Source organism: Pezoporus occidentalis, unplaced genomic scaffold, assembly GCF_034315485.1.
Source record: "Pezoporus occidentalis ecotype Australia unplaced genomic scaffold, CSIRO_AGI_Poc_V1 ctg117, whole genome shotgun sequence".
Classification (NCBI taxonomy): Eukaryota; Metazoa; Chordata; class Aves; order Psittaciformes; family Psittacidae; genus Pezoporus; species Pezoporus occidentalis.
The window spans coordinates 3,492,881-3,517,902 of record NW_026912961.1 but is presented as its reverse complement, the minus strand read 5'-3'; the positions used below and the strand labels follow the sequence as shown (position 1 = coordinate 3,517,902).

General features: G+C 40.7%; 1 protein-coding gene across 6 annotated transcripts in view; it reads left to right on the top strand.

Annotated features, from left to right (window-relative positions):
• LOC134175180 (transducin-like enhancer protein 4) overlaps nucleotides 1-25,022 on the top strand; it is a 100,134-nt gene that overhangs the window by 36,434 nt on the left and 38,678 nt on the right. For 3 of the 6 annotated variants that reach the window (XM_062640805.1, XM_062640795.1, XM_062640779.1), the window contains 3 exons: nucleotides 7,106-7,180; nucleotides 20,510-20,714; nucleotides 21,125-21,141. In XM_062640805.1, coding sequence (XP_062496789.1) covers nucleotides 7,106-7,180; nucleotides 20,510-20,714; nucleotides 21,125-21,141 — 297 coding nt within the window. The remainder of the gene's footprint in view (nucleotides 1-7,105; nucleotides 7,181-20,509; nucleotides 20,715-21,124; nucleotides 21,142-25,022) is intronic. The other 3 variants (XM_062640815.1, XM_062640786.1, XM_062640825.1) reach the window with 2 other exon arrangements.

Here is a 25,022-nt window from a genome sequence, read left to right as displayed (position 1 = left end):
TACTGGTACATTTTAAGTCCCTGCCTTAGACGGAGAAGGCACTATGAAGGCTACACATTGTAGCCTTCACACTGTAGCCTACACATTCTTTTCTTCCACTGGGGAGAATCTCCTCTGTGGTGCTCATGCAGCAACTTGTGAGCTGTGAGCCAGGATGACTGTTTTACAACCTCCTGGCCATCAAGCTAGGCATGGAGAGCAATTTTAAAGTAATTCTGAACTCAGCCCTTGCAGTATCTCGTCATTAATCACTAGTTACAAGAACTATGTAAGCAGACGACTGAGATGGTCAGATTGTAAATTTAGAAAATGATGTTGTCCCACTTCTGTCATGAGTACAGTACCACCCAGTGAGGGCTTAAGCACACCAGCATCAGTGTGCCTAATGACTGCTGTTTACTTTGTTATGCTTTAGATCAGAGCTTTGAGTTAAGCAGTTTTAGATCTGAAAAAAAAAGACTCTCATATGGCTTGCGTGCTAGCAGGCATCTGCTTTTTAAATCTGTGGCCCATAAAGTTTCCTACACCTGTTTACACATGTCATTTGCCAAGTCATACAGCCCCTCTGCTGTGCATGTTGCCTGGCATCAAAGCTCTTTGGGCTACAGAGAGGATGGAGAGGTCAAAAAATTCCCAACTTCAGCGGTTTCACATGCAGTGACAAGGACAAAAGGGAGCACTTCCAAAGAGCCGGTGTACACATTCATCATATGTGGAGGCAAGGGTGCTTTTTAGTTCACCAAGCAAAGGAAGGGGGGGATGATACAGCAGAGAGGGATTGAAAGAGGAAGCACAAAAAAACTTTTCATGTGTCTTGACAGTGCCTCTGATCATAGTAGTTTTCATACTGGGGTTAGGAAGATCTTGGTAATTGTTTGACCTCTGTTCGCAGAAACAGTTCTTAAATGAGTTTATATTGGCATGTGCTTATGAAGCAAAAGAGATCTGATCTCGAGATTTGAGTAAGCTGCTAGACTTGGTTTCTATCTACTTTGTGTCTTTTAAAAGTGAGTGTCGTAAGTCTCTTTATTTTATCATCTAGATTAATAGAGAATTGAATTGCAGCATGCTTTTGCTGTTTATGCATTTTCCATACAGACTAATTGTGGAATAGTGGCTGAAAAATGTGATCAGGCTCCTTTGTATTGTGCCTGAGGGAAAAATGAACAAAATACAGTGGTTACATGCACTGGTGGCAACATTATTGCCTCATAATAGCACCAGGTTAACTTGTCTTATTGCTTGTTAACTTTGTAAGGAATCAATGGCTTGTGATAACTCACTTAGAAGTAAGAAATCGTGGCCAAAATCGCTAGAGATCTTGAGAAAAGGATGCAATTATAGTACATCATCCTACTGTGTACTAGTGTCTTCTTTGTTTCAGGGGGCAATCCAGTAAAGAATTCAGGAAATTCTGCAGGCTTCAGTCAGTTTTACTGTGCTGTACATCATCTAAGCACGTATTAAAAATAAAGTCCCTAACCTGCCTACACACACCATCAAGTGGTACCTTGTTTTTACTTAGACTCTGACTCACGCAGGCAATAAAAAAAAGAGCACCAAGAAATATAGGCTTCCTGTTTTGGAAAGAAAGAGTAACTTTGTGGCCAAGGTATGAGGTGGACCTTGGTCCATCCTTAGGGCAGTGATGTGTGTTCAATTTCTGCTTCAGTTGCAGGCTTCTTGTGTTGCAACGGTCATTTTCCACCTCCCTGTGATGGGAGATACCAGTGTGCTCAAAATAGTTCCTGTGGTATAAGGTGAAGGGGGTGCCTGCAACATTGTAGGTAAATACTTGGAGGTTGTTAGAACTCAGTTAACACAGTTTTGATCTCCTGCAGTTGGTATAGTTTGTTCAATGTTCACAACATCAAATGATCTAGCCAGTAAAATGCAATTCATTTTGGGTCTAAAGGCGCAGATGATGCCTCTGCTAATTGACACTTCTTCTCATCTGAATTTACCAGCTGCAGAACAGTGTGACGCTAGCACAACCCTGTGGCTTTCAAGTTGGGGCTGGTTCTTCTCTGGTCAAAGTGGTGTTCGTGGCTGCAAGCTGTGGCCATTGAGAGCTGGATAGCAGTACTTGTTCATTGTGGCTGAAGATACTCATGTATCATGGGTAACTTCTTTTGAGTAAAACTTGACTGTGTACATACTCATGAGGCACACACAGTTTGGCTCATTTATAGCTAATGGTGCAGTTGTGGCAACCTGGAGCTCAGCACAAGCTGCAAAAGCTGCTTGAGAAGCCAGATGAATGGCTTCTCACGTTACTGGCCTCTGTCAAATTCCACGCCATATTGCAAGCATTATGTGGGCTGGAGGAGGCTGTAGTAAACTTCTTTGGAAAGTGTGCTTTCCCTTTTAACTGCCAGTGAGCTAGCTAATACCAAGCTGGAAGGATTGCTCTTTAATAGTTTCCCATGCATGATAAGGTGGTCAGATAGAAGTACAGTAAAATGCCAAGCACTGGCATGCATACACACCAGCAAACGTACAAAAAGGGAATGTTCCATGCAGTCTTTTGCTTTCAAGCACTTTAGTATTAGTTGATGGTTTTCCTTTTAGAAAGCTATAGGCCATAATAGGTTTGCTCTTCTCTGTACCTTCTCTAGAGGTGCTTCTAAAGTTCAGTAAATTTGGATGAAGAGTGTGTTATGCATTATAGGAGCAGAGCAGGAGTCCTTCCGTGCTGTTCAAAAGGAAGAAGTTGTTGGTCTGAGAAGTGAAAGGCTGAGACAACTAAATTATTTTCCTCTATTTTAGACTTGCCCTGGACTAGAGGTGAAACAGTAAGTACAAGGAAGCTGTCAGTATCTGTAATCCTTCTTCCAAGGGAGGCATCTTATTAGCAATTTCTGCATATATTGCTAATAATGTTCTTACATTTTTATGAAGTGGCTATTACATCTTGTCAGTTATGGTGTCGATGCAGTGAATCTGCTGGTTCCTTCTAGTTTCCAAGTGTGTGCCATACTAGACAGTAAACGTGCGTTTGCCTTCTGGTTCTCCGTAGTGTTTTTGGTGTGGCCTCATCTCATCATGCTGCCTCTAGATAGAGCTTTTCAGAATGGCACTGCTGCAGTTCTTAAGCAGGAGCTGGTCTGTACTCCCTCCAAACAGATAATATAACAACAAAATAATATGAATAAAACATGGCAGAGCCTGCTTCCTTCTGCAGAGTGAATTGTTCAGTGGTTTTTGCTTTGGATGTTGTTGGCAGTGCTGGAGACAGGCTGGAATTAGGTGTTTCTAGCACCAGCGTCTGTGTGTGCATACTAGGGGGAATTTTGGCCACCTGTCAGTGGGAGGTGTTGGGTAGCTCTGACACGGTATCAGAAGCCCAGGTATTTTCCACTCTGCTTCAATGACTGCACAGGAGCCAGGGCTAGGTGACAAGACAGTGTGGTGAGACAATGTGATGGGGGAAAAGCCTACATCCTTCTTGTGGTTTCTGTCTTTACTACCCACTGTGAGACTGAAAGGAGGTGATTTTCCAACACAAGGTAAGCATGGACATGCTGCTCATTGCAGAAGGCAAAAAGGGGTGAAGAGAAGAGACAGGGAAGAAGTTAAAAAGGGAGAAATGATACTAGTCTTCATGACAGGCAGGGCAGGGTATTGAGTTCAGTGCTCTGGCCTGTTAAATACAGTGCAAAATACTGTTTTCCCATAACTGAAGAAAGTGGGTCTGTCATTTGCTTGTGTGCGCAGTGGAAGGCTAGCATTAAATGTGTGTGAAAGCTGCAACCCTGTCTATTTTTGGTTGGGAAAAAGTAACCCTTTATTATTGTTGCTCTTTTTTACTTGGCTGTAAATCGGTGCATGATCACTTGATGGGCAGGCTAATATGTACTGTTTGTTTTTAACATAATGCTGCTTGTTACTGGCATGCTGGCCCTGGAAGGCATTCAAGCATATTGTAAGTGCTGGAGTCATCAATCCTTGGGTACCCCTGCTGTCTGGGCCAGCCCCACTTGGCTACACCTTGGTTTCTAATAGCAGTGGGTCCCTGGGGCCCAGTCGGTCTCCTTCTCTGTGTGTAGAGATCTGCACCCATTACTGAAGCTGCAGTTCGTAATGTGGAGCTACCTGCCAGCCCTAGGTTCAGAAACCCAAGGGACAGCTGGTGGGCTCTTCAAACCCTGCTCATTACTGTGCCACACCACAGCATGACTTTGCTTTCCTGTCTCTTTATCCACTGGAGTGTGTGGTTTGTGCCTGTGACTTGAAGTAGCCCCAGGGTGACTGGGGATAGGCCCCCCAGGGGGCTTCAGGGTACTGATTGAGAGTCTGCACAGCTGCTGCAATGAGGTGGAAGTGATGGAGAGGCTAATTACAGGCCATCTATTTTGTGTCTTTTGCATACTATGCCAGTGATGAGTAAATCAATGTTAAAGCAGCTAGCAATAGGAGAGTTTTAATTGTCTCTACTGTACCTAATTTAGGTTCAGTGTTACAAGACCCATGGTTTTTCTCCTCTCGATGAAGACTTGATCCCAAGCCTGTGAGAATCAGTGAAAGATGCCTTGTGAGTCTGCTTAGGGAATTTCTGTTTTACAGTGCTTTTCAGCAAGAGTGTTAAACTCAACCCCTCCACCTTCTTTCCCCTCACCTGGGAATGAAATAATATTTTTCCCAAATAATCATGAGAGCTATTTGTATGATTGCTGTAAAGGAAAGGAAAACACTCAAACTGTTGTGGAGCTGAATTATTTTTCCAAAACCTGGGTGAAAATTGGAGTAATTTCTACAATAATTTTGATGTTTTCAGTTTGGCTTTCTCGAGATCCCTCAGAAGATTTTTCTTCTGCCTGTGGACCCAGGAATGGAATTTAAGTAAATGGGCATTGGAATTGAATGTTCATACATACAAATCAAAAGCTAGGTTCCTTCCTTTACCTCAGTGCAAAAAGCATTACCTAAGAAGTGGTAGGAAAGAAGAGATGACTCTAAACAATCAAATAAAGGATATTTTTATTAACAATTTTTAATGAAGATTTTAAAAACCCATGTTGGGTTTTCCGTTTCTTTTTTTTTTTTTTTTTTTGGATGGCTTGATAAAAATGCTATGACCCATTTTCAGCGTGGCTGACCTGCACCAGAAAATGGTGGTGTAATTTCACTGTGTTGCCATATAGAGCCGCGTGTCACTGGGCTTTCAGCTACATAATCAATGAAAGCTGTATGTGTCCTTAACATGTGATGACCTGGAGATGATAACACATCACTGAAACTTGAGGCTTGAGTATTGTAATTTCCTTTTTACTGGTTATCTGTGATAACAGTACACAACTTTGCATTTTTGCATTTGTATGGGTTTTTTTCTGTTTGTTTTTTTTTTTCCTGAATGCCAAGAACACATTTGCACATGTTCAGCCTGCTTTATGGTCTTTACATTGTCTGCTTGTAAGTGACAGATTTGGTTTACTTTAGCACTGTAGCTTTACAAAACTCTAAAAGGGAATGCTGTGATTCTGTTTGCAACATTATGTTATTTGCTCTCCTGGCATTTCCTTCATTTAATTCTTTGCTTAAAAACAAGCAAACCTTAAAATAATTTTCTTCCTTCCAGGAGTGTTTCTAAATTTCCTCCTTTATTATTTGCATTTATCCACTTTTTATAGTTGAGGCCAGCATTTCTTACAGTTACAGGTGGATTTTTGGGCTGGCTTTGCCCCATTCTGAGGGCTTCTGCTGGAGAGAGTTTATAAGTGAAAGTGCCATTTTTGTTTGTGCGTTGCATTGGCAATCGGCAAATCTGAGACTGCCAAGTCCTGCAGGTAGTGGAGCCCTTTGTTATGGCCCCCTTTCCTATCGGGTCTGAGAGAGTCTTTCCCAATGCTCTTCATCTACCCTTGAAGGTGTTGGTAGGAGTATTAAGGACTTGGCTCTGGACCTTACTGTATGCAGCTTTCTGCTTCTGGTAAGGATGAGCAGGAGGTATTGCTGCATGGTCTGTTCTTTAGCTCTGCACTGCCTGTATACACAGGTGTGAAGGTAAACTGTAGGCTTTAAAGACATACTTCCAGCCCTTTTAAACTTTGCGCTAAAGAACATCTAGATGTTGGTTTCTATACAGAGCTGGTGTTTCATTGTTATGTTTTCAGCACCTCTCAAGATAGACAAGAGCTCGCCCTGCTCTCTGATCCACCAGTGGCTATTAATCAAGGCTGGCACACTCCCATTGCAGATCATGCAGATCACACAACCTGCTTGCAGTTCTCCCTGACACCCCTCTTACACCAATTTGTCGTGTGTAATCCCAGTCCTGCAGGGCTGCCTGTGCGTATGAGTTTGCCACCAGTGGAGCTTTGAATAGGCATGGATCTGGTTGCAAGATGAGGATCTTATTTTATCTGTAGTTGGTGTTTTCAAATAAATATCAATCAGTTTTCGGTATACAGCAATTTTGAATTTACTGCAGGAATATAGTATCACTCAAACTGAGGTAATATCACCACTGAAGCTTGTAAACTGTATTGTTAATTAGACCATGTGGTTTTGATGGACTTTTTAAAGCTATTAAAATTTACATGTTGGAGATTGAAATAATTAGTTCTCTTTCACGTGTTTGACAGAATTGTGAATGGCATTTTAAATTTGTTTCTTACGGTTGAGCTGCTTTGAAATGTACCTAGGAGGAGAATCTTTATATCCTTCAGTGATGTGGGTGCTATGTGCATGTTGAAAATACATACCTCTCTTTTTCAGTATCCTTTTACTATTTTTTTTCCTTTTTTATTTTTAATCAAAAAGTTTCGATGGCTGTCAAGAAAGCGGCTTGCCTTTTGAGTTGGTGTGTAAATTCAAAAGCACACTGAACAAAAGGTGAACAAAAGGAAAACAGTTCTCCTTTTAGCCAGGGTGTAAAATAGCCCTTTGGGGAGCAAAGGTGTAATTCCTGGCAAGTAACAGCATAAACTCTTCCTCCCCTTACCTGATGCAAGTCTCGCAGGTAAACACAAAACATGACTGTCTGTTAGAGAAGTTATTTTAAGCCAGGCATGTGTTTGAGAAACAAAGAAAAAAAAAAAAAGGAAGACTCTGTACTTAATAATTTAGAAAACCAATAATTTTGTTTCTGATCTTCTATTTATAGCACCAGCAACAAGTGGTGCAGGCTGTGGAGCGTGCCAAACAAGTGACCATGGCAGAACTGAACGCAATCATTGGGGTATGTGGTCTTTCCATTTTAGCTCTAATAGCATTTGTAAATAGCCTTTCTTTCTCTCTTGTATGAACTCATTTTCATCAGGTGGGCAAAAGTTGTGGGCAATAGTGAAGTTCAGTAGCTTCATCTTCATAAAATCTAGTTACTGCCTGAAGACTTCTGTTTGCACTGTGCTGAGAAAACTAACGGAGTGATTAATGTCTGTGTTGTATCCATTTCCTGAAGCTTGGTCTGAATCTGTTTTTTTATTGTCCTTTTTTGCTTCCTTTGCATGCCATGTGCCAGTCTGCTTCTGCAGCTGTGGTAACAGGTAGCCTTCATAAGACACACTTGCACTTTAGAAGGGTTTTTCACATCACTACTGCCAGCATCTCTTTGGACAGCATCTGATGTGGCTCAGGAATGTGAATATTCACCACACTTTTCATTTTTATGTGAAAAAATAGATGTTACTTAAATAAAAAAAAGCCCATGAGCAAAAAAGAAGACAAACCAAAACAATAAACCAAATAGCCAACCCAAATCAGTGACAAAATGACGTGTCACCAGTACACTCATAGGCATGCCTGCTCCTACTCATCTCAAAACAAGGGTATATGGAGCCCCTGTTGTGAAAGCTTTACGTCCAGCCCCATTAGCATGGAGAGCAGTCCTGTGAGATTTTATGAGTGTGGGCATCCGCAGTGTTTACATTTTACAGCTGGAGAGGAAAGGCATAACAACAAAAGCCGTGACTGTTCACACTACATAAAGTAAAGGTGAGAAGTCATAGCTTAGTAGCACATTATTCACATGTATAATTACGCAGCTGGTGCAAGCAGTTGTTTAAGTTATTCTAATGAAGACACTACAGCTACTTCCCATCTTCTGCGCCCTCCCAAATGCTTTTTCTTTTGTGTATAGATTATACATAAAAGTCTTCTTGCTTTTTTTATTCAGTGTATCAAACACACTTTGAAATGCTAATTATTCCATTTACTTTCATTAAAATTCAAATTGCTGAGTGAAGATGTGGATAAGGGTCGCCGAATAATCAATCTGAACTGAAGATATTGCTTCAATTATGCCTCTGTCTTTTAACAAGGAAATCAGGGCTCTCTGATCATTGCTGACGGTAGTGTAGAGTAGTGGTCTGATTTTAGCTTGTTTTTAATAGGTTGTTTCTAACTCTGTGTTGTATCCCTTTGACCACAAGAAAACACTGGTAGTCAATTAGAAGATATAAATGGAAAAGAGTAACCTTTATTTCCTCTGAAGTGTCCATTAGAAAGAAGGGGGTGAATTGGAGCGAGTCGTGTAGAATCATGAATAACATTTGTTGTATGTCTTTTACGCTCCAGTGGGGGGAGTGGGAGATGAATAATTTCCCAATTAGTTTTCATTACCTAACAAAAATATTGCCTTCTATTAACATTCTTTACATAAAGTAGCTAAAGGTTATCTTCTTTGTTAAAGAAGTTTGTATATGTGTGCATACGTAGCGTGTGTGTATATTTGCACATCTCGTTTTGTGTGTGTGTGTACACACTCGTGTATCAATACTTCAGAGTCTACTTGTGTTCATTTTTGCCATTCACCTTTGTAAATATGAAGTGACTGCGAACAGGAGTTTGTTTTCTAGTAAGACTGTGTTGATTGATGTGTTATAGATACTGGCTGTTGCAATGTTACTTAAGTTTATCCTGCTTTCATGAACCACTAAACCACACAGAATAGATATAAGCAGGCTAGGTACCTGTCTGGGAGCCTGGCAGTAACTTTTGTTGGTCTTCCCCTACCAGATAGATAGAAATAAATTTTCTGTTTTGTTTGTTGTTGTCTGAATTTATCTCTTCAAGTCAGTTGAAATTCTGTGGCCTCAAATTTTCATGTCTGAATTTGGTTTTGTGCATTAAAATTGGACAGCTCTCACCTCCCTCATAAGGCTGATTTTTTACATTGCTGTACTGGCTTTTTTGACTCCTATTTTATATTGACTTAGGAAATACCCTATGGCTGTCACTTTAGTTTTAGAGAAACAGGAGCAATACAGACTGAAAACTCTGTTCATCAAGTTTAAAGAGAAGTAACCTAGTCCAGTCTTTAAGAGACTCATTACCAAAAAAAAAAAAAAATAAAATGAACAGGTAGGACAGCAATTTATGAAAAAAGCTGAAGTTCTGATTGCATGAATACCCACAATAATAATATGTCTGCACTTAGATTTAAAGTCTGAAAATGTAACATGGGACTAAAAAAGGCTTTTCATACTTTGTACAAAGTGAATACAAATAAAAATAAAACAACATAATTAAAAATCATGGCTTTTCTATATCTCTAAATATGTTGTGTTAGTTTACTGGTTGGTAAGTCTGATAGAGTTTGTGTTCTCTTAACACTGTGGTATTTTAAAAACTTCTGAAGTTGTTTGCTCTTTAGAGTTTTTAAAAATGTGTCTTTAGTTGCCCATTGAACTGTGTATCAGCGAAAGACAGAAAAGTGTTTGGGTTTTTGAAGTGCAACTGTATAAGCTTCTTCTAGCTTTGGGAGGCCCAACTCAGTTCACCTCACTAAACCCCATTTGGTTCCAACAGGGGATCCCTGGGTTTGAGTTTAAAATGGATTTTACTAGAATGGAAGAAGGTGCAAGAAAATAATTGAATGTGCACAAATCATCTCTCCTTGTGTTTTCACATGTATATGTTTTTCTGTGAATGTGCTCTGATTTAATGGAATCTGATGAAGCACCTTTGAACTTTGCAGTATTATTCTATCTTTATTGGTAAATGAATGAAATCATTGATCCATGCAGTTTAAATGCAAAATACTGAAGTGAGCCTGGAACCCCGAGAGACTGCTTGTTCTCCTGACAATAAACTAGTTGTGTTTAATGGAATGAAACACAGTTATAATGACTTCTTTCACAGGTCATGTTCAGTTTAAAACTGTTGATGGGCTGAAACAAGTTAAATACCATCTATCTTCTTCTAGAGAGATGCAGGGAGAAAAAATATACGAAAATTAAGTATCATAAGCACGCTGCAGGAGGACTGTAAATCTGCAGGCATCCGGACTCTGCATCTGGTGTTTGCCATGGACGCTCTTGTACAGAGTTCTTGGTCAGAGCAATTTGTATGGCACATCCAGAGCTCCTTTCCAGGTTGGGCATATTGGGATGAGCAGTGTGACGTTGTCCGGTTGATCTTGTCATGTGTCATAGCTGCCATGTTTTTAAAATTAGAATCTGCAAGGTTACATGTTTGGAACAACATGCAAACTGTAGTCTTAAATCAGTAAGATGATCTAATTAGGAGTGATGTTTTAATTTCCTGTATTATTAAATTGAGTCCTCTAACTCTTCTAAAAAGTTTTTGTTTTGTTTTGGTTTTTTTGGTTTGGTTTGTTTTTTTTAATCCATTATACTATATAATCAGAGCATGCTGTGTGAATGTGGTTATGTTTTAATAAGGGTACCAGGGAATTAACTTATAACTTTATAAGAATTTTATCAGTGTTTCCTCCCCCATCTCCATTTAAAATAGTCGTTTTCTGCTGCAGTTAGGTAGTGAGGCAGAAGTAGAGGCTACTGCTTGTGTCTCTGTTTATCACATGGCAAGAGATAAATGTACCAAAACCTTAAGAACAGGCATGTGATGGTGTTCAAAGAAAATGCAGTTTAGCACAAGAAATGCTGAACCTCAATTTTTAGCAGTGACATTTTAATGATAGGAAGCCTGCAAAATTATTTGCCATCAATTGTGAAGGCAATAACAAGCCTTGGTGGTTTTTCACACCCTCTGTGTTAAGTGCTTTCAGAATGACAGCGTAAACTGTGTTGGAGAACTCCAAGGAAGTAAAACTGATTAAAATGTTCATGCTTGAATGGTGCTGATGGAAGAGTTCATTTGGACTTTTCTACCTCCTGCAGCTCAAGCTGAAATATTAAAATTCAGTGGATTTAAATCTCTCTCCCCTCAGCTCAGGAAAAAAACATTACATTTTAATAGGTTTTAAACACATAATTCATTGGTTTGGAGCAGCACTATTAAATCTATTTAAATATTACTTGTATTGCTGAGGAAATGATTTAAATTATTTTTCCTTTACCATTCTATACATCTGAGTGAAAAAAAGGCTTTTGTTTAATTTCTAAGCATTTTGTTTTATTATGTCACTTTTATTCTATAAAAAATAAGCAAATGGCAGTTACTGGAAGAAAGGATTCCTTCTGTATTGTCATACATAATCATCACGCTATAAAGTTCCTTCTTAAATACAATGCTTGTCTCAATTTCTGCCCATGTGTTTGAAGGTGAGGAGCTTGTTTGACCCGCCTCAAAAGGTGCATCGTTTTTGGTTTCTTTCAAGCGAGTAGTCCATTTTACAGTTGTGGATAACACCACCTGTTTAAGAAATACCAGTGTGCCATCGCAGGCGAGGAAACCTTTGGAGGCTGTGTGATACAGGTACAAGAGCACAAGTTGTTATAAAAGCTTAGCATTAGTACATGCTGGCCCTGGCATGGTCCAGGGCTCCTGCTGCCAAATGCCAAAGTGCTTTTTTGCCTTGGTGTGTAACATACAGAATCATCTCCCAGTCTGCACAGAGGGTGGGTTGTTGTTTCTGCCTCTGGTCTCTGCTTGTGCTGTGAGGAACAGCAAGGGGTTTTGGTTGAGCCAGTGCGGGTGGGGGGAAATGTTTTGATTCCAGTTTGCATGGCAAAGTTTTTCTTACCAAGTGTGTGCATTCAGAAATGGGAGCTTCAGGGAGTACGTTGAAGGTGGTAGAACAAGCAAGTGTGTGTAGCGCAGGGGCAAGAGTTACTCATCTCTCCAGCCCTTCTGTATTGAATGTTCAAAGGCTTATTTAGCTGTGATTAAAGCTTAAATGCTGTAAGCCAGGTTGGTCCCCTGCTGTATGTTGTACACAGATTGTAACAGCAAGAAAGTGGCAGACAGGGTTGACTTAGTGGGTATGTGTTTTGTGTCTTTTTGTGTACCGTAAAAAAATGTTGAAATTCTTTCCTTCCCATTTAATTGCTCTTGTTTGCTGTTTTTATATTGAGGGTGTGTGATCCTAAGGTCCTGCAAATCTTCCGATGCTGCCTATTGCCTGAAATTGCAGAAGAAATTATACAAGGCTTTTTAGTGAGTGCCTTTTGGGTTTGAATTATTCATCTGAAATCTGGCTAGGTTAAAGACACCTTGTTCTTTGGGAGGAAAGATGTGTTTTCTAGGGATTTTTCTTCTGCTGTTCGTGGGTGTCAGCTTCAGAGGGAGCATTGCAGGTGAGGCCTAATTTAAATAAATCTCTCCTGTATGCAGCATCAAGCTGAAAACAAGGCACAGGATCATATTTATAGGGATTTTTGAGGGAATTGGAATGGAAATAATTCCAGATTCCATATTCACTGGAAAAAAAAAAAAAAGAGCTCTGGGGATGGATTTTAAATACTGTTGCTACACTTGGAATGGGGTGCCACTGTTTTCCTCTTTTTCACTTATTTCCAGTAGCTGTGGTAGCTACTGAATTTATATTGGTCTAGCACTGTATGAGCAGTCAGTAACATTGCCGTGTGAAGTGCAGACCACTTCATTACATCTCACTGCCAATATGCTGATGCCAAAGGCCCTACTCGTTATACTTAAGTAAGTGCGTATGATGTGAGTGCTATGGCTCACATCCTGTATCGGATCAGGCAGGAAAGCTGACTTCTGCCTCCATGTTTTTCAAGGTTTTCCAGTTCATGACACTAACGCTATGTGACTACCTTATCTTTTTTTTTTAATTAGATTAATCAGTGCAGATAGGAGAGGTCCTAAGGAGAATTTTCTTCATGTTTTACAGAATGAATATATGCAGTATTTTATTTATGACTTATTTTTGTATGCTGTCACTAAACACAGTAGAAAGGAGAAAACACTGTTGCCAGGGTGGTCTGTATTCAGGTGTATGGAAGATGTCTCTAACCAAACACAGATTTACTGTACTCCCATCAGACTCCTGGTCCATTATATACTATATATTACCTTCAGTGATGGCCCTATACCAGTGCTTTGCGAAAGAAAAAAGGGTGTTTAAAGGATCTCTTTGGTTTTGAAGTATTGTGAAGGCAGGGGCTCCTAAAAATGCTTCATTGCAAAATCATCAGTGTTCATGTACTCAGTGGAGTTACAGTCTTTATAAATATGTACTCTTGCTGAACAGTGTAGCCTCACTAAAGCAAGGGTTTTAGTGCTTAACTGGATGGACGCTAAAGCACTGCATAGGGAAGGCATTACAGTGCTCTGGATGGGGCCAGAGCTGCACCAGAAATGGCAGTCTTTAAAGATGTCAAAAGGCAAAGAAAGAATGGATCAGTCCAGGCATCCCAAGCAAAGACAATTTGCTGAAGTCCAAAGCAGTGTGTGTTTGCGTGTTGTAAGCATGATGAAACGTAATGTTAGCACTTAACAGAGTTACAGAGCCTCTGCTTCTCAGTACTTGCTATCCAGAAATTTGACTTGCTAAGGATTGACCTTAAAAAGTGCATTAAAGAAATGCATGTGTGGGGTGCATAACATGCATCTCTTTTATGCTAAGACTGCATGGCTCTTAGACTATAACTTGTGAGGAAGCTTAGAAGTAAATTACAGCTGCCGCATTAAAAGCTCTGGTTATAAAACTGCTTATAGATTTAGCAACTCGGGTCTCTGTGACCAGTGGTGTTGCTTAAGTTTTCTTCTAGCTTTTATTGTTTAATTCAGTATACATCTCAGATAGTGCTTTTTTGCACTTTCCAGACATGTTTACGTAGCCCAGGATTTCAGAAACTTTTTCATGTGAGGACCATAGAAAAAGTTATTTGGGACTCTGCTGGGAAAAGTATAGGCATCACTCTGCATTTTCTAGTTCTAAGGAAAAGGACCAAGATTCAAGCAGACAAAAAGGGACACCATTTTCCTACTGTCAGTCCATAAGAGAGAAAATCTCTTCCTAGTGTCTGTGGGTAGGATGTGTGGAGCACCTGGTAAATACAGCACTTTAACCACTGTGTACATAGCTAGCCAAAGCTGATTTTGCCATCTATTCATCTGTAACAGAAGACACCTAGTTGCTGTCATCGTTATTCTTTTCTCTGCATTTGTTCTTGTGAAATGGTTTTGAAGAGTGTGTGTGTCACATTTCACACCAGTGGTGCTTGATATGGTAAGACATTGAACTTTATTGGCATTTGGTGGTTTTTGCCTTCTCTTGCAGGAGATGTGGATTTTCTTTTCCTTAGCTAGCAATTTATGGGAGAGAAGGAGGAAGAAGGGAGCTTAAGTGGCATGATTTATGCAAGAGTTTCTGCCCTTTATTATGTGATAATAGAAAGCGATTTAAAAAAAGCCTAATTTTTTTCTTCATCCACCTCCAGAGTGAAACTGAGGTGGAGAGGAGTCCTGTGAGCAGAAGGAGCTACTGAACTCCAGGATTCTGGAGGCAGGTGCACTTGGCCTTTTGTAAGGAACTAGGTTTTTCTGTTATTAAAGTGCTGACCTTTTTACCACAAATCTTGTATTTGCTAGTGGGTTGTATTTAATTTTTTGTTACTTTTGTTCCCTGTTTATGCTGCTTCACTGAGTAAAGAGAAGTCATAAGGGGGTAAGGGAGGACAAATGGTGAAACATGTATCCTGACAGATAGATGTTCCTATACGTATGATTAAGAACGGAAATGTGCTCTGCGTATATTGCCTTTCATCTCACAATATGATTTGGGAGATGACTTTCTGTTCCTAGATCACTTAAAAGATCTGTGAGGCAATTTGTAGAGATACGATTCTGATAGTTTCTTTTGTTATTTATGTAGGAGTTCTAAATGCTCCCCTTCTGATTAATGACAGCTGTTGATTTTTTTCCTTCCCCCCATATTTTTCTCAGTGGAGCTTGCTTTCCTCCTGTAAATCAACATCCGCAAAGGCAGAAATCACTGTTCTCAGAGAGTAAGAAGCTTGGCATTTGCTTTTCTTTTATTTTTATATTTTTTTTAGGTTTTTTGTTATTATCATTGTTGGTCTCCTTCTTTTCTCTCCTCTGTATTGTTTTTCATTCTTTTTCCTAGATTTTGTCTGAACTTGTGCATTCATACCGTGTTTTCCAGTAGTTCAGCTGTGTCTGAGTGTTTAGAATTCTCACCAATCTCTGATACCTTTCTTTCACACTAGGCACGTTCATTTGCAAAATGATCTCTTTCCCTTAACGGATTAAGGATAGTATGTAGGTCCACCCTACATCTGTACCATGGTCTCTTCATGGCAAGTTTACCATATGCTATATATGCATATAGCTCCAGGACCATTCCCCTGAAGGAACTGCTGCATGACTCTTCATACGCTCTTTTGCTGTGTTGTATCTTAACATCAGAAAAAACACTTCTGTAATGGTAAGCCATCAGAGACAGAAAAGTACAAAGGAAGTACAGACAGTGCGCATCATGTCAGGGGTGCGAACAGGCATGGTAGATAACAATACATACCATCCCAAGCACACTCAGAACTGTGTGTGCCAAAGGACTTCATTTTCTTGCTGGTCTCTAAACCGTTGTCATTGATACTTTGTACTGTCGAGTTTTTGTTTTTATGTCTTTATTTCCTCTTCATCTTGGTTACTGTTTCATCTGTATGCTATCTTACTAAGGATTCACTCTGAGCAATACATCATTTCATCTAACAAATTTCAAACAAAGAAGCTATTTTATCCAGATTTATCCGCACTGGAGGTGTGGGTAGTGCATGCATGTATATAGATATAATTTTGAGACATTAGTTTGATAACATTATAAATGTCTTCAGGTTAGAGGAGTATGTTCAGGTTGTTTGGATAATGCCTAAATGTCTTCAGGTTAGAGGATATGTTCAGGTTGTTTGTATAATGCCTATGAGTTTTCAGGGGCTGCAAAAGGAAAAGTGGTAGATTACTGCGACACAGAGCTGCTTGGAAAGTATCCAGTGAAAACTTGGACCTTTTCCAGGAAAATAGGCTTTGAATGCGCTGACTGTAACAAGAAAGCATTTGAAGCTAATTTGTTAGTAGGTTTATTATCGCACTTTACTTTAAATTTGATCTCTTAAGATGTGTTGGGAAAAGAATTAAGCTAAGCATCAATATTTAGAATTGCAGTTGTAAAAATTGGTGATACTCAGGTAAGAAGCTTTTGCAAAGCCTTTTTGCCCATTTGTTTAGACATGGCTTTGGAGTTACTTTACTCCTTAATGTGGGCTGTTTAGGAGAATATGCAGAAAATTAAAAAAACCTAACAGATCATTAGCAACCAGCTGTTATCTTGACTTGACATGTGTCAATATGTCTTGAAAGTTTTACTTTAGTCTTTACTACTGAACTGATTTAAATAATCATCGTCCTAAACTTACTGCCAAAAAGAATGCAGTCTTCTTGTTTGACTTCTTTCTGGTTGCTGGGCTCACTCTTGCTCTTATATTTTTGTGTGTTGGATGTTTCTTAAAAACAATGCAGTCTATTTTGCAATTCAGTAGGGCATGTTTCTTGATAGCTAACTGATGCTGGTTTTATTTTTAAATAGTTCTGCAAAGTGTACAACATAATAAAGCCTGCTGTACTGCCTTTGCAAGTTTTCACCTATTATGCATTGATGCCGAAAATGTATGCTTGTCCTTATGCATACTGTATTCAACTCTGATGGGATTGTCTAAAGTTAACCACATGCTAAGAGTTCATAAATAACATGACTAAGGATGACAAATTAAAGAGGAGATGGAGGAGTGGGAAGTGAAAGCATTACAGCAACATAAAAAAAATTATGTGGTTGCTCGGCTGGCTCATTTTCAGGCTTTGCTTGCAAGTTTTTAAATTGTGTCAGATTTTATGATCTAAATTCATGGCATAGGCAGAAACAAATGTAAACTTTCTTCCACAGTAGAATATTTCTGTGTGGAGAATATCTGTCAGTTGTCTTACTCCTCCGTATCTTTGGCATTTTGGTGACTAGAGGAGCCCACTTTTATTTAATCACCTTGCAGTACTAAGGTGATGCCAAGGAATTGTCTGTGGTTTTGTAACTTCTGCTGTAACCAAGTGGCTGGTGACACCCATGGGCAGTGGAAAAGCAAAACCAAGCTGTGAATGCTGTGAGCATTTGAATATAGTAATAGATATCAGAGGTCTGGAAATGACAGAGATGCTATATCACTTTATCTTACCTTCTTGTGTATGACTGTTAGCAAATAGTGCTTAATTATGCGATCATGTACTTTTTTTTGCCTGTTTGTTCTATCATATTTTGAGAGTAAAAGTCTGCCCAGTATTTGACTTGAATTTCGTCTTTTCTGTTTTCGGACCAGTGCCTCCCTTTTGCCATGCACCATTGCTCATTGTGTTGGAGGAACTCATAGTCCTTTCCTGTACCAATACCACCATCCTCCTGTTCTTGAATTTTTAGTCCCACACCAGTCTAACAACATGCACAATGCTGCCCATGTCGGTGTGGCACAGGCCTTCAGGGCTATATAATGGAATTTTGAGTGTTAGTTTAGGTTTGCTTAACAGTCTTGTTTTTCATACTGAAGTATTTTCTTTGTGCCATTACAATGTGACCAAATTTCTGCTGTACCAGTGAATGAACATTTTGTTACTGTGGGGGTCATGTTCCATGTTCTTTTCAGATTCCATGTCCTCATCATTTTACATGAAAGAGCTTGGTCTCTTTAGAAAAGCTCTCCATGTCAGGAAGGTTATGTTTTATTTTGGTTTTGGTGTTTGTTTGTTTGTTTTCCTCCTACTCTCTCCAGTTATTTTCAGGGCTCTCTACAATTCAGCTTGCAGTGAAAACACATTGGTTCTTGGCCAGGAGGGACTAGGCCAGCCATGCTGTTCAGAGTGTTCTCAAGCCTCTACACACTGAGGATTCGTTACTCATAGTACTCTTAATGCCTGTATTATGCCTGGGAGGTATTAATGTTGTTGAGTACATCCAAAGTGCTCTCTGCGCTGTGCAGAGATGTTCCTAACAAGCACCAGTAAAAAAGAGGATTGTATTTGTAGGCAAGGCAGTTCTCTTCAAGCTCTTTGGAAACCATCCTGCATTGACAGAGGAGGTCACATAATGCAAATTGAGTAGATCAGTAGGGAGATATGTGTGAATTGTACAGTGAGTGAACTCAAGTGTGACAGTGTGAACTGTCAGTGAGTTTACCTGGCATACTTTGGTCAACAGTGTAATGAGTTAACAGGAGGAAACCTCTGTCACTGTTGATATGCTCAGGCTCTTCCCAAAGCCTTTGCTTTCACAAGCAGATTCAGGCAGATATCTTCTTGCAGTGGTTTATAGCACATTCTGTAATAGAAACGGGAAATTCCTGTTTAAAATGAGGCTCCAGAACACAGATTATTTTGTCCATTCCCTTCTTTCTCTTGCTGTCCTCCTTCCCCAAGTCAGGCATGCCAGATTGTTCCCTTGGTGCAAGGCAGCGGCATTCCAACCCTGAAGCTAAACAATACGCTGTTGGCTCTTGCTTCATTTTGTTGTAGTTAATTAAAAATTCTGAGAAATGAAGCATCTTCCATAAAAGCATCAAGCAATCAAAATGTGCTTGATACTTTCTACAAGATGGAGAACCTGCTGAAATGACATGGGATCGCAAGCAGAGAAAGGATTGAGGTGGAAAGGATTCCACTTGGAAAAATATTCCAGTTTTCTATTTTTTTGTTGTCTGTTTTCCATTTGCCTCCCCTCCCGCCTTTCTTTCTGTTTTTTTTCCACCTTACCTTCCATTTGGTTCATTCCCTTCCTTTCCCTGGTACTGATCTGGGTCAGATGACTTGTTCATTCCATCACCAGTCTGATTCCACTGCCTGGATTGTATTTCTCAGAGTAAAAGAATGATCTGAATTTTCACAGGGGGTTGTTGAGGGAGGTGGGTGCGCAGTGTGCTGCGTAATTACCTAGTGTGCTCAGTGTGACTCTCAATCTTACTTTCAGCTCACTCTTATGTAAAGGTTCATGCTAGGAAGCAGAGGGGAAAAGCAAGTGAACAGCGTATTGTCTCTTGATTGAGTAAAGAGCTGGGTTGCAAGGTGGAAAGTGAATTTAGGTTCAAATGAAAACCAAACAAATGTAGGACTTGAATCTTGTCAATTAGGAATTTAAAATGGAATTTTTTATGAAAAGCAAGTTAAGTTTTTATTTCTTCTTCCAAAGTTGTGTATGCAGACATGCAGGAAGAGAGGACTTCTGATTCAGTTTACCCTGAGTCTTGGGCAGTGACTGCTTGAAAACAAAAAGGAAATTTCAGAACTAATTTAGTTACTGTATGAACAGAGATTAGTTGGACAGTTAGTGAGCAAGCCTTAGACCTGAACAGATCTCTCCTGGGATATATTTAACATAACTTCTTTCACCCGTTTGCTTTTGTTTTCCCTGCCTTCCCTATGAGTAGCAGCAAGCAATCTATCTACCCCACAATGGTTAGTATAGCACAGAGCTTGATGCAGCCCTGGTTGAGGTCAAGCACTCCAATTCGAACCTCTCAAGGGCTTTCTGTATGTGTTGCCAGTGTACTGGTAAAAATGACTTTAAACTCTTGTCAGCGCAGTTGCTGGTGCATGCATCACAGTCCCACTCAAATAAACCTGTCACAACACAGAGTCAGCAGCTAGAGAAGAGTACAAGGGCAGGCCTCTAGCTTTTCATTCGAGCATCACTAAACGTGCACAGAGTGCCCAATTATTTCAGCATTATTGAGCAAGCCTACAGGAAGACCCAAGCCTTGCTACGTTAGATTTTCTTTAGTAATTTGCTGAAGTACCGCTGAGGACACTTAAAGGGCTTAAAACAGTGGCTGCAACCAGTTTCGTTTTCTGGATTGTTAATTCAGGTTTTCTCTTTCAAATTAACTCTCACTGCATGGTGTGCAGTAGCGCTGGGAGAACTGTTTAACACTAATTTTCTCAATTTTCAGCTTTTTTTTTTCTTCATTATATAACTGCTTTTATATAGTTACATATGTTTTGATTAGGCGTGTACGTGGTGTGCTTTAGATAGGCAGAGTAAAATGTAATACTTCTGTCAGAGAAATAAAGATATCACCAAAACTGTAAAATGATTTTCCTTTATTCCTTTTTTTTTTTCCCGTTGTTGCTGTTCCTTTAATTCATAGCGAAGTTTACCAGTTGTGTTGTGTACAATCATATGGGCAATTTTAAAATGCCAGGATGTTGGGTTGGTGGGAGTTGATACCTGGATCAATCAGCTGCATCTGTTGATCTGATCCTGTCACACTCAATGTACTTCTGTACAATTGGACAGCACCCAGCTCTCCAAACAAATTCAATATCTGTGTTTCCTTTTTCACAGCAGCAACAACTCCAAGCACAGCATTTGTCACATGGACATGGTCTTCCTGTGCCGCTCACTCCACACCCCTCAGGCTTGCAGCCTCCAGCCATCCCACCCATTGGCAGCAGTGCTGGTCTTCTGGCACTGTCCAGTGCGCTGGGGGGGCAGTCCCACCTCCCAATTAAAGATGAGAAGAAGCACCATGATAATGATCACCAAAGAGGTAGGCATTGCCACTTGAGTGTGTACTTTAATCCGTTCCTCTTTTCTTCTTTTCTTTTTCCTAAACTTTCCTCTTAAGAAAAATAAAACAAAAAAACAGGGTGGGGGGTAAAAAAACCCTAGTTTTCACAAGATTTCACAAGCTAATTACATCAGTGTTTATTACGTAGTAGCTACCAGAAATTACGTTCAAACGTTGGAAATCCAGTTTTATAAATGTGGCTGTACAGTATTAATAATTAACTGTACAGAAAAGTTAACATCTGTGTGATTTATTATTTAAGAGACATCAGGATTCTTCCTTCCAAGTATGATAAATGTATAATTTTATGTAAACTAACTAGTACTTTTCTCTTTCTCTTTGCCACTGCCTCCTTCCCTCCTTGTGCACGGGGGCTGCTCTGCATGCAGACAGAGACTCCATCAAGGTAGGACTCCATTTCATAGGTGAAAGAGGCAGCTCAGAAGAACTGCACACTGCAGTTTTCTGAAGCATGGCCCAGGGTGGTGGAAAAAGTCACAAAGTGAAACCAGGTTGTGACGCTTGTATTTATTAGCAGAGCCCTGCATAGACTGTCATGCTTAGAAAGTGGCAGGTAGTGGGACAGCTGGGATTCTAGGCAGTTTGCTGAAACAGCACGTGGGGGCTGTTCCTGGATATAAGGAAAAGGCTGCCCAGGGTCTCTGCCTAAGCTTCTGAGATACAAAGAATTAGCCAGTAGTTTTAAGTCATTTGGAGGCTGCAAACTGTAATTCTGATACATCCCTATGATGCAGTTGTGGAAGGAGAGTTCTATTGCTCACAGGGGAGTGGTGGGGTGCTGTCCTTGCCAAAGCAGTTGACAGGAGAGAGCTGCTGTTCTGCAGACCAACAAAGGTGGTTACTTGCACTGAGAATTTTGCCGTCCTTTTCCAGGAATTAATTTTCAGGTTCTGAATTACTCTGCAGCGTATGTGTATGCACCATCCTGTACATGGTAGTATTATAAGTAGCTTCAGTACACACCTTGCTGCTCATGTAATTTTGAGCATTCAGTGATGCATGCGACTAAAATTCAGCATGTGTGCCTGGATGCTTGTACATACTGGATAGCCACCAGAGCCTCTCAGAGGCTCCTACGGTTTTCATGCTGCAAGTGGGGAGGTGCATCTTGGCTCTGCCCTCTCCTGGGTTAGTCTGCTCTCCTCGCTGCCACTGGCAGTTTACTAGCTCGCAGAAGACGCAGTTGTTGCCAGCTACACAGTTACCTGCCCAGCTCTGGATAGCTGGATGTAGTTACAGAGTGTAGAGCATGAGTGGCTTGCACAGTTTTCAGGACCCTTTTTAGGTGATGGTCAGTGTGAAAGTTTCCCTTACAAAGGGCAAGACCAGTGACCGCCTTACTGAGCACTTGTAATATATTTGTCAGGTTTTTCATGGTGTTTTTTTCAGGAAGAGGTAGAAGAGATGTTCACAGCGTGAGTCTTGGGTGCATTAGACAAGATTACCTAGAGCTTGCCAGTCATACGTCACCTGGTGTGCCCTCTACAGCTCTGGGAGGAGCATGGTGCTGGACAGGGGCTTTGCCCCAGCCAGGGACCTGCCTGGCTGGCACTGCCACACAAGGGGCCATGCTTTTGCTTCTCCATCAGCTGCTGTGGGAATGTGCCCCACAGCTTTCCCCAGCGTGCCTATTCTGCCACTGGCAACTCTGCCATGTCCCAGCTGAGTGCAACTGAGCTGATGGTTGTCAGTTTTGCTATTACCCACAGGGTTCTGCATAACAACCAGGAGCTGACAGGAACTGTCAGTTTTCACTGTGAACAGCAGAGGCACTGAAGCTGTCTATCTGCTGACATAAGACAACAGCACATCAGATTTCACTTCAGCTTCCCTGTCATGAGAGCTAGAAACTGGGATTATTGCTTTATGTGGCAAGGCTGGGTGCAGATTAATGATGATTTCCTTAGAGCACCCCCTGTTCACTGTGAACAGATAAGTTTAGTCCATTCTCTTTTTTCCCTGCACTCAAACATGCAAGCACAAGTAAGGCAGATGCCTAAATGTGGGAGTACAAACCCACCTTGGTTTCTTTAGCATGTTTGCATACCTGTACAGTTGGAACCATGAGCATTTCACTCAAGAAGTATGGAGAAAACTGCTCTAGTATATGCTGATCAAGTTTGCTAATCAAAATTCGCTAGTCATGTTTCTGTAACGCTTGTGGGGTGCTAGGGTGTTTATGCTGGCATGGGTGTTACATGCAGTGTTTATATCAAAAAGGCTGATTTTGTCTGGGAATGATTAAAAGGCGCTGTTATTCATACGGCTTCCAGAGGGAGAGGAGAGCGTCCCTGCTTTGTGCCAGTTTACTTCAAAATGATAAGTAGATGTTTGTCTTGCACTGTGTTCAGAATGTGAGTTGGCTTGTATGTCAGTATTATGGGGCTTGCTGCCAGCTTTGCAAGGTGAAATAGTTTGCTAATTTCCTTAAATGTTTTCAGTGATGCCCAGAGTAGCAGTTAGTTGCTTGTTCGATCGATCTGTCCTCCCTTAAGTGGTTCCTGGTTAAGAGAGGCTTTTTATGATTGTCTGGTCTGTGACTTGAAATGGTTTCTGTCAGCCAGAGCGTTCCAGTTGCCAGCAGCTGGAGTCTGTGTGCTTGTATGAAGTAATTCATTCATGCAGGATAATGCTCCTTAACATTTAACAGGTAATGAATGTGACATAAATTTTCTTCTTGCTTTTAATTTTTCCCTTTCCTCTTCCAATGTGCAAACAGGCAGCTTTGGTACTCTAAATAGTAAGTAATTTTTGGCCATCTGTCAAAAGGAAATTTCAATACAAATTTAAATTAATGATGCCTGAAATTTTTTATAGCTCCTCTAAAAGCCTCTAATGTGCAGAAAATTCTGAGTCTGCTGGTAGTAATTAGTGTAGCATGTAATGAGGATATGGGCAATGTTATACAGCCCCAGTGTAACGTTTTGATACGGTAGCAAAATTTTGATTTATAGAAAGTTGTGCCTGGATTTAATTGTGAGAGACACTTTAAAGTGTTTTCTTGCTGATACAGATTATTAAGCAGGGCAGACTTTAGAATAGCTCATAAAGTGTAAATTTACGCTTTAGTGTACTATCAAGATAACGAAGATACCCTACCCATTTCCACAAAGAAAGGAGTTTGGCTGAAGTGTTCCACTTCTTGCCACTGCTTCTGGTGCTTTGGATTTGCTGGGCAGTTGTCTTTGTGAAACTTGCTGTTTTTTCACTGTGCTGGTTCTGATCCTCCTCCTGGTTTCTCTTCAGGGAAAATGAGAATTTGCCTCACCCTTCTAAATGTGGTGTTTTCTGCCTGGTAAGCCAGACAAGGCTCACATCCTTCTGAACACCTCCCTGGAGTAGTGAGTACTTCACGGCTGAAGCTGAGTAGTCACCTTACAGATAATGCAAGCTTGTCCAGGAGCTATTCCTAAATAATAGATCAGCATCAGCACAGCAAGCTCCATGAAGAGGGGCTTTGGGAACTCTTTGATTTCGTCTTGGATTCAATCCTCCAAATCCTTTGCAAAGTTCGAAGTGTGGGAAAACTCTAGACGTGGTAAACTGGGTCATGGGAGTGCTCTTTGTGCAGTACAGTGCTGCAGAGTGGACAAAGGGAAAGAAAGGGTGGCAAGCGCAGGGCTGTGCTCAGAGTGCAGCCCTGGCTTCAGGGCTGTGAGGGAGTATAATGTGTTTAGACAGAGAAACAAACAGCTCTGCAGTTAACCAAGCAGCTTTTCACAGAGGGGACTTGGGGTGTCCCCTTTTCAAAGCGGTAAAACTTCTCTGTCTAGAACAAAAAAAAAGAAGTATTATTCTACAGTGGATCTTGTTGACTAATTGCACCCCACAAGGATTTTTCCACCTCCTGCAAGAACTGCTGGTGCAGGAGGCATGTCATTCTTCCCAGCCCTGGCACCCTCTCTCAGACAGATGTGGCAGAAGTTTCTCTGGTCCCTAACAAAGTCCCTTCTGTAAAGCATACCTTGTGAAGAAGCTGAAGACGCATTTTGTGTGCAAAAGCACCACCTGGCAGAAAGTAGCCTTAGTGCTTATGCTCTCTTCCCATGGCTCTCACTGCAGCAGCTGCAGTGAAGGAGCCTTCAGATGTCTGCCCGGGGTAGCCAGGATGATCCTGAATGGGTTATTGAGAAATTTTGTGAATCGCTGCCCCATGTGCAGGATTCAGCTCATGTAACCTTTTTACCTCATCTGTTGTTAGTCCAGATCTGTTGCTCTTTATACTGGCAGAGTATTGCCTTTGTTTGTGTTTTTAGCCTGAATTGT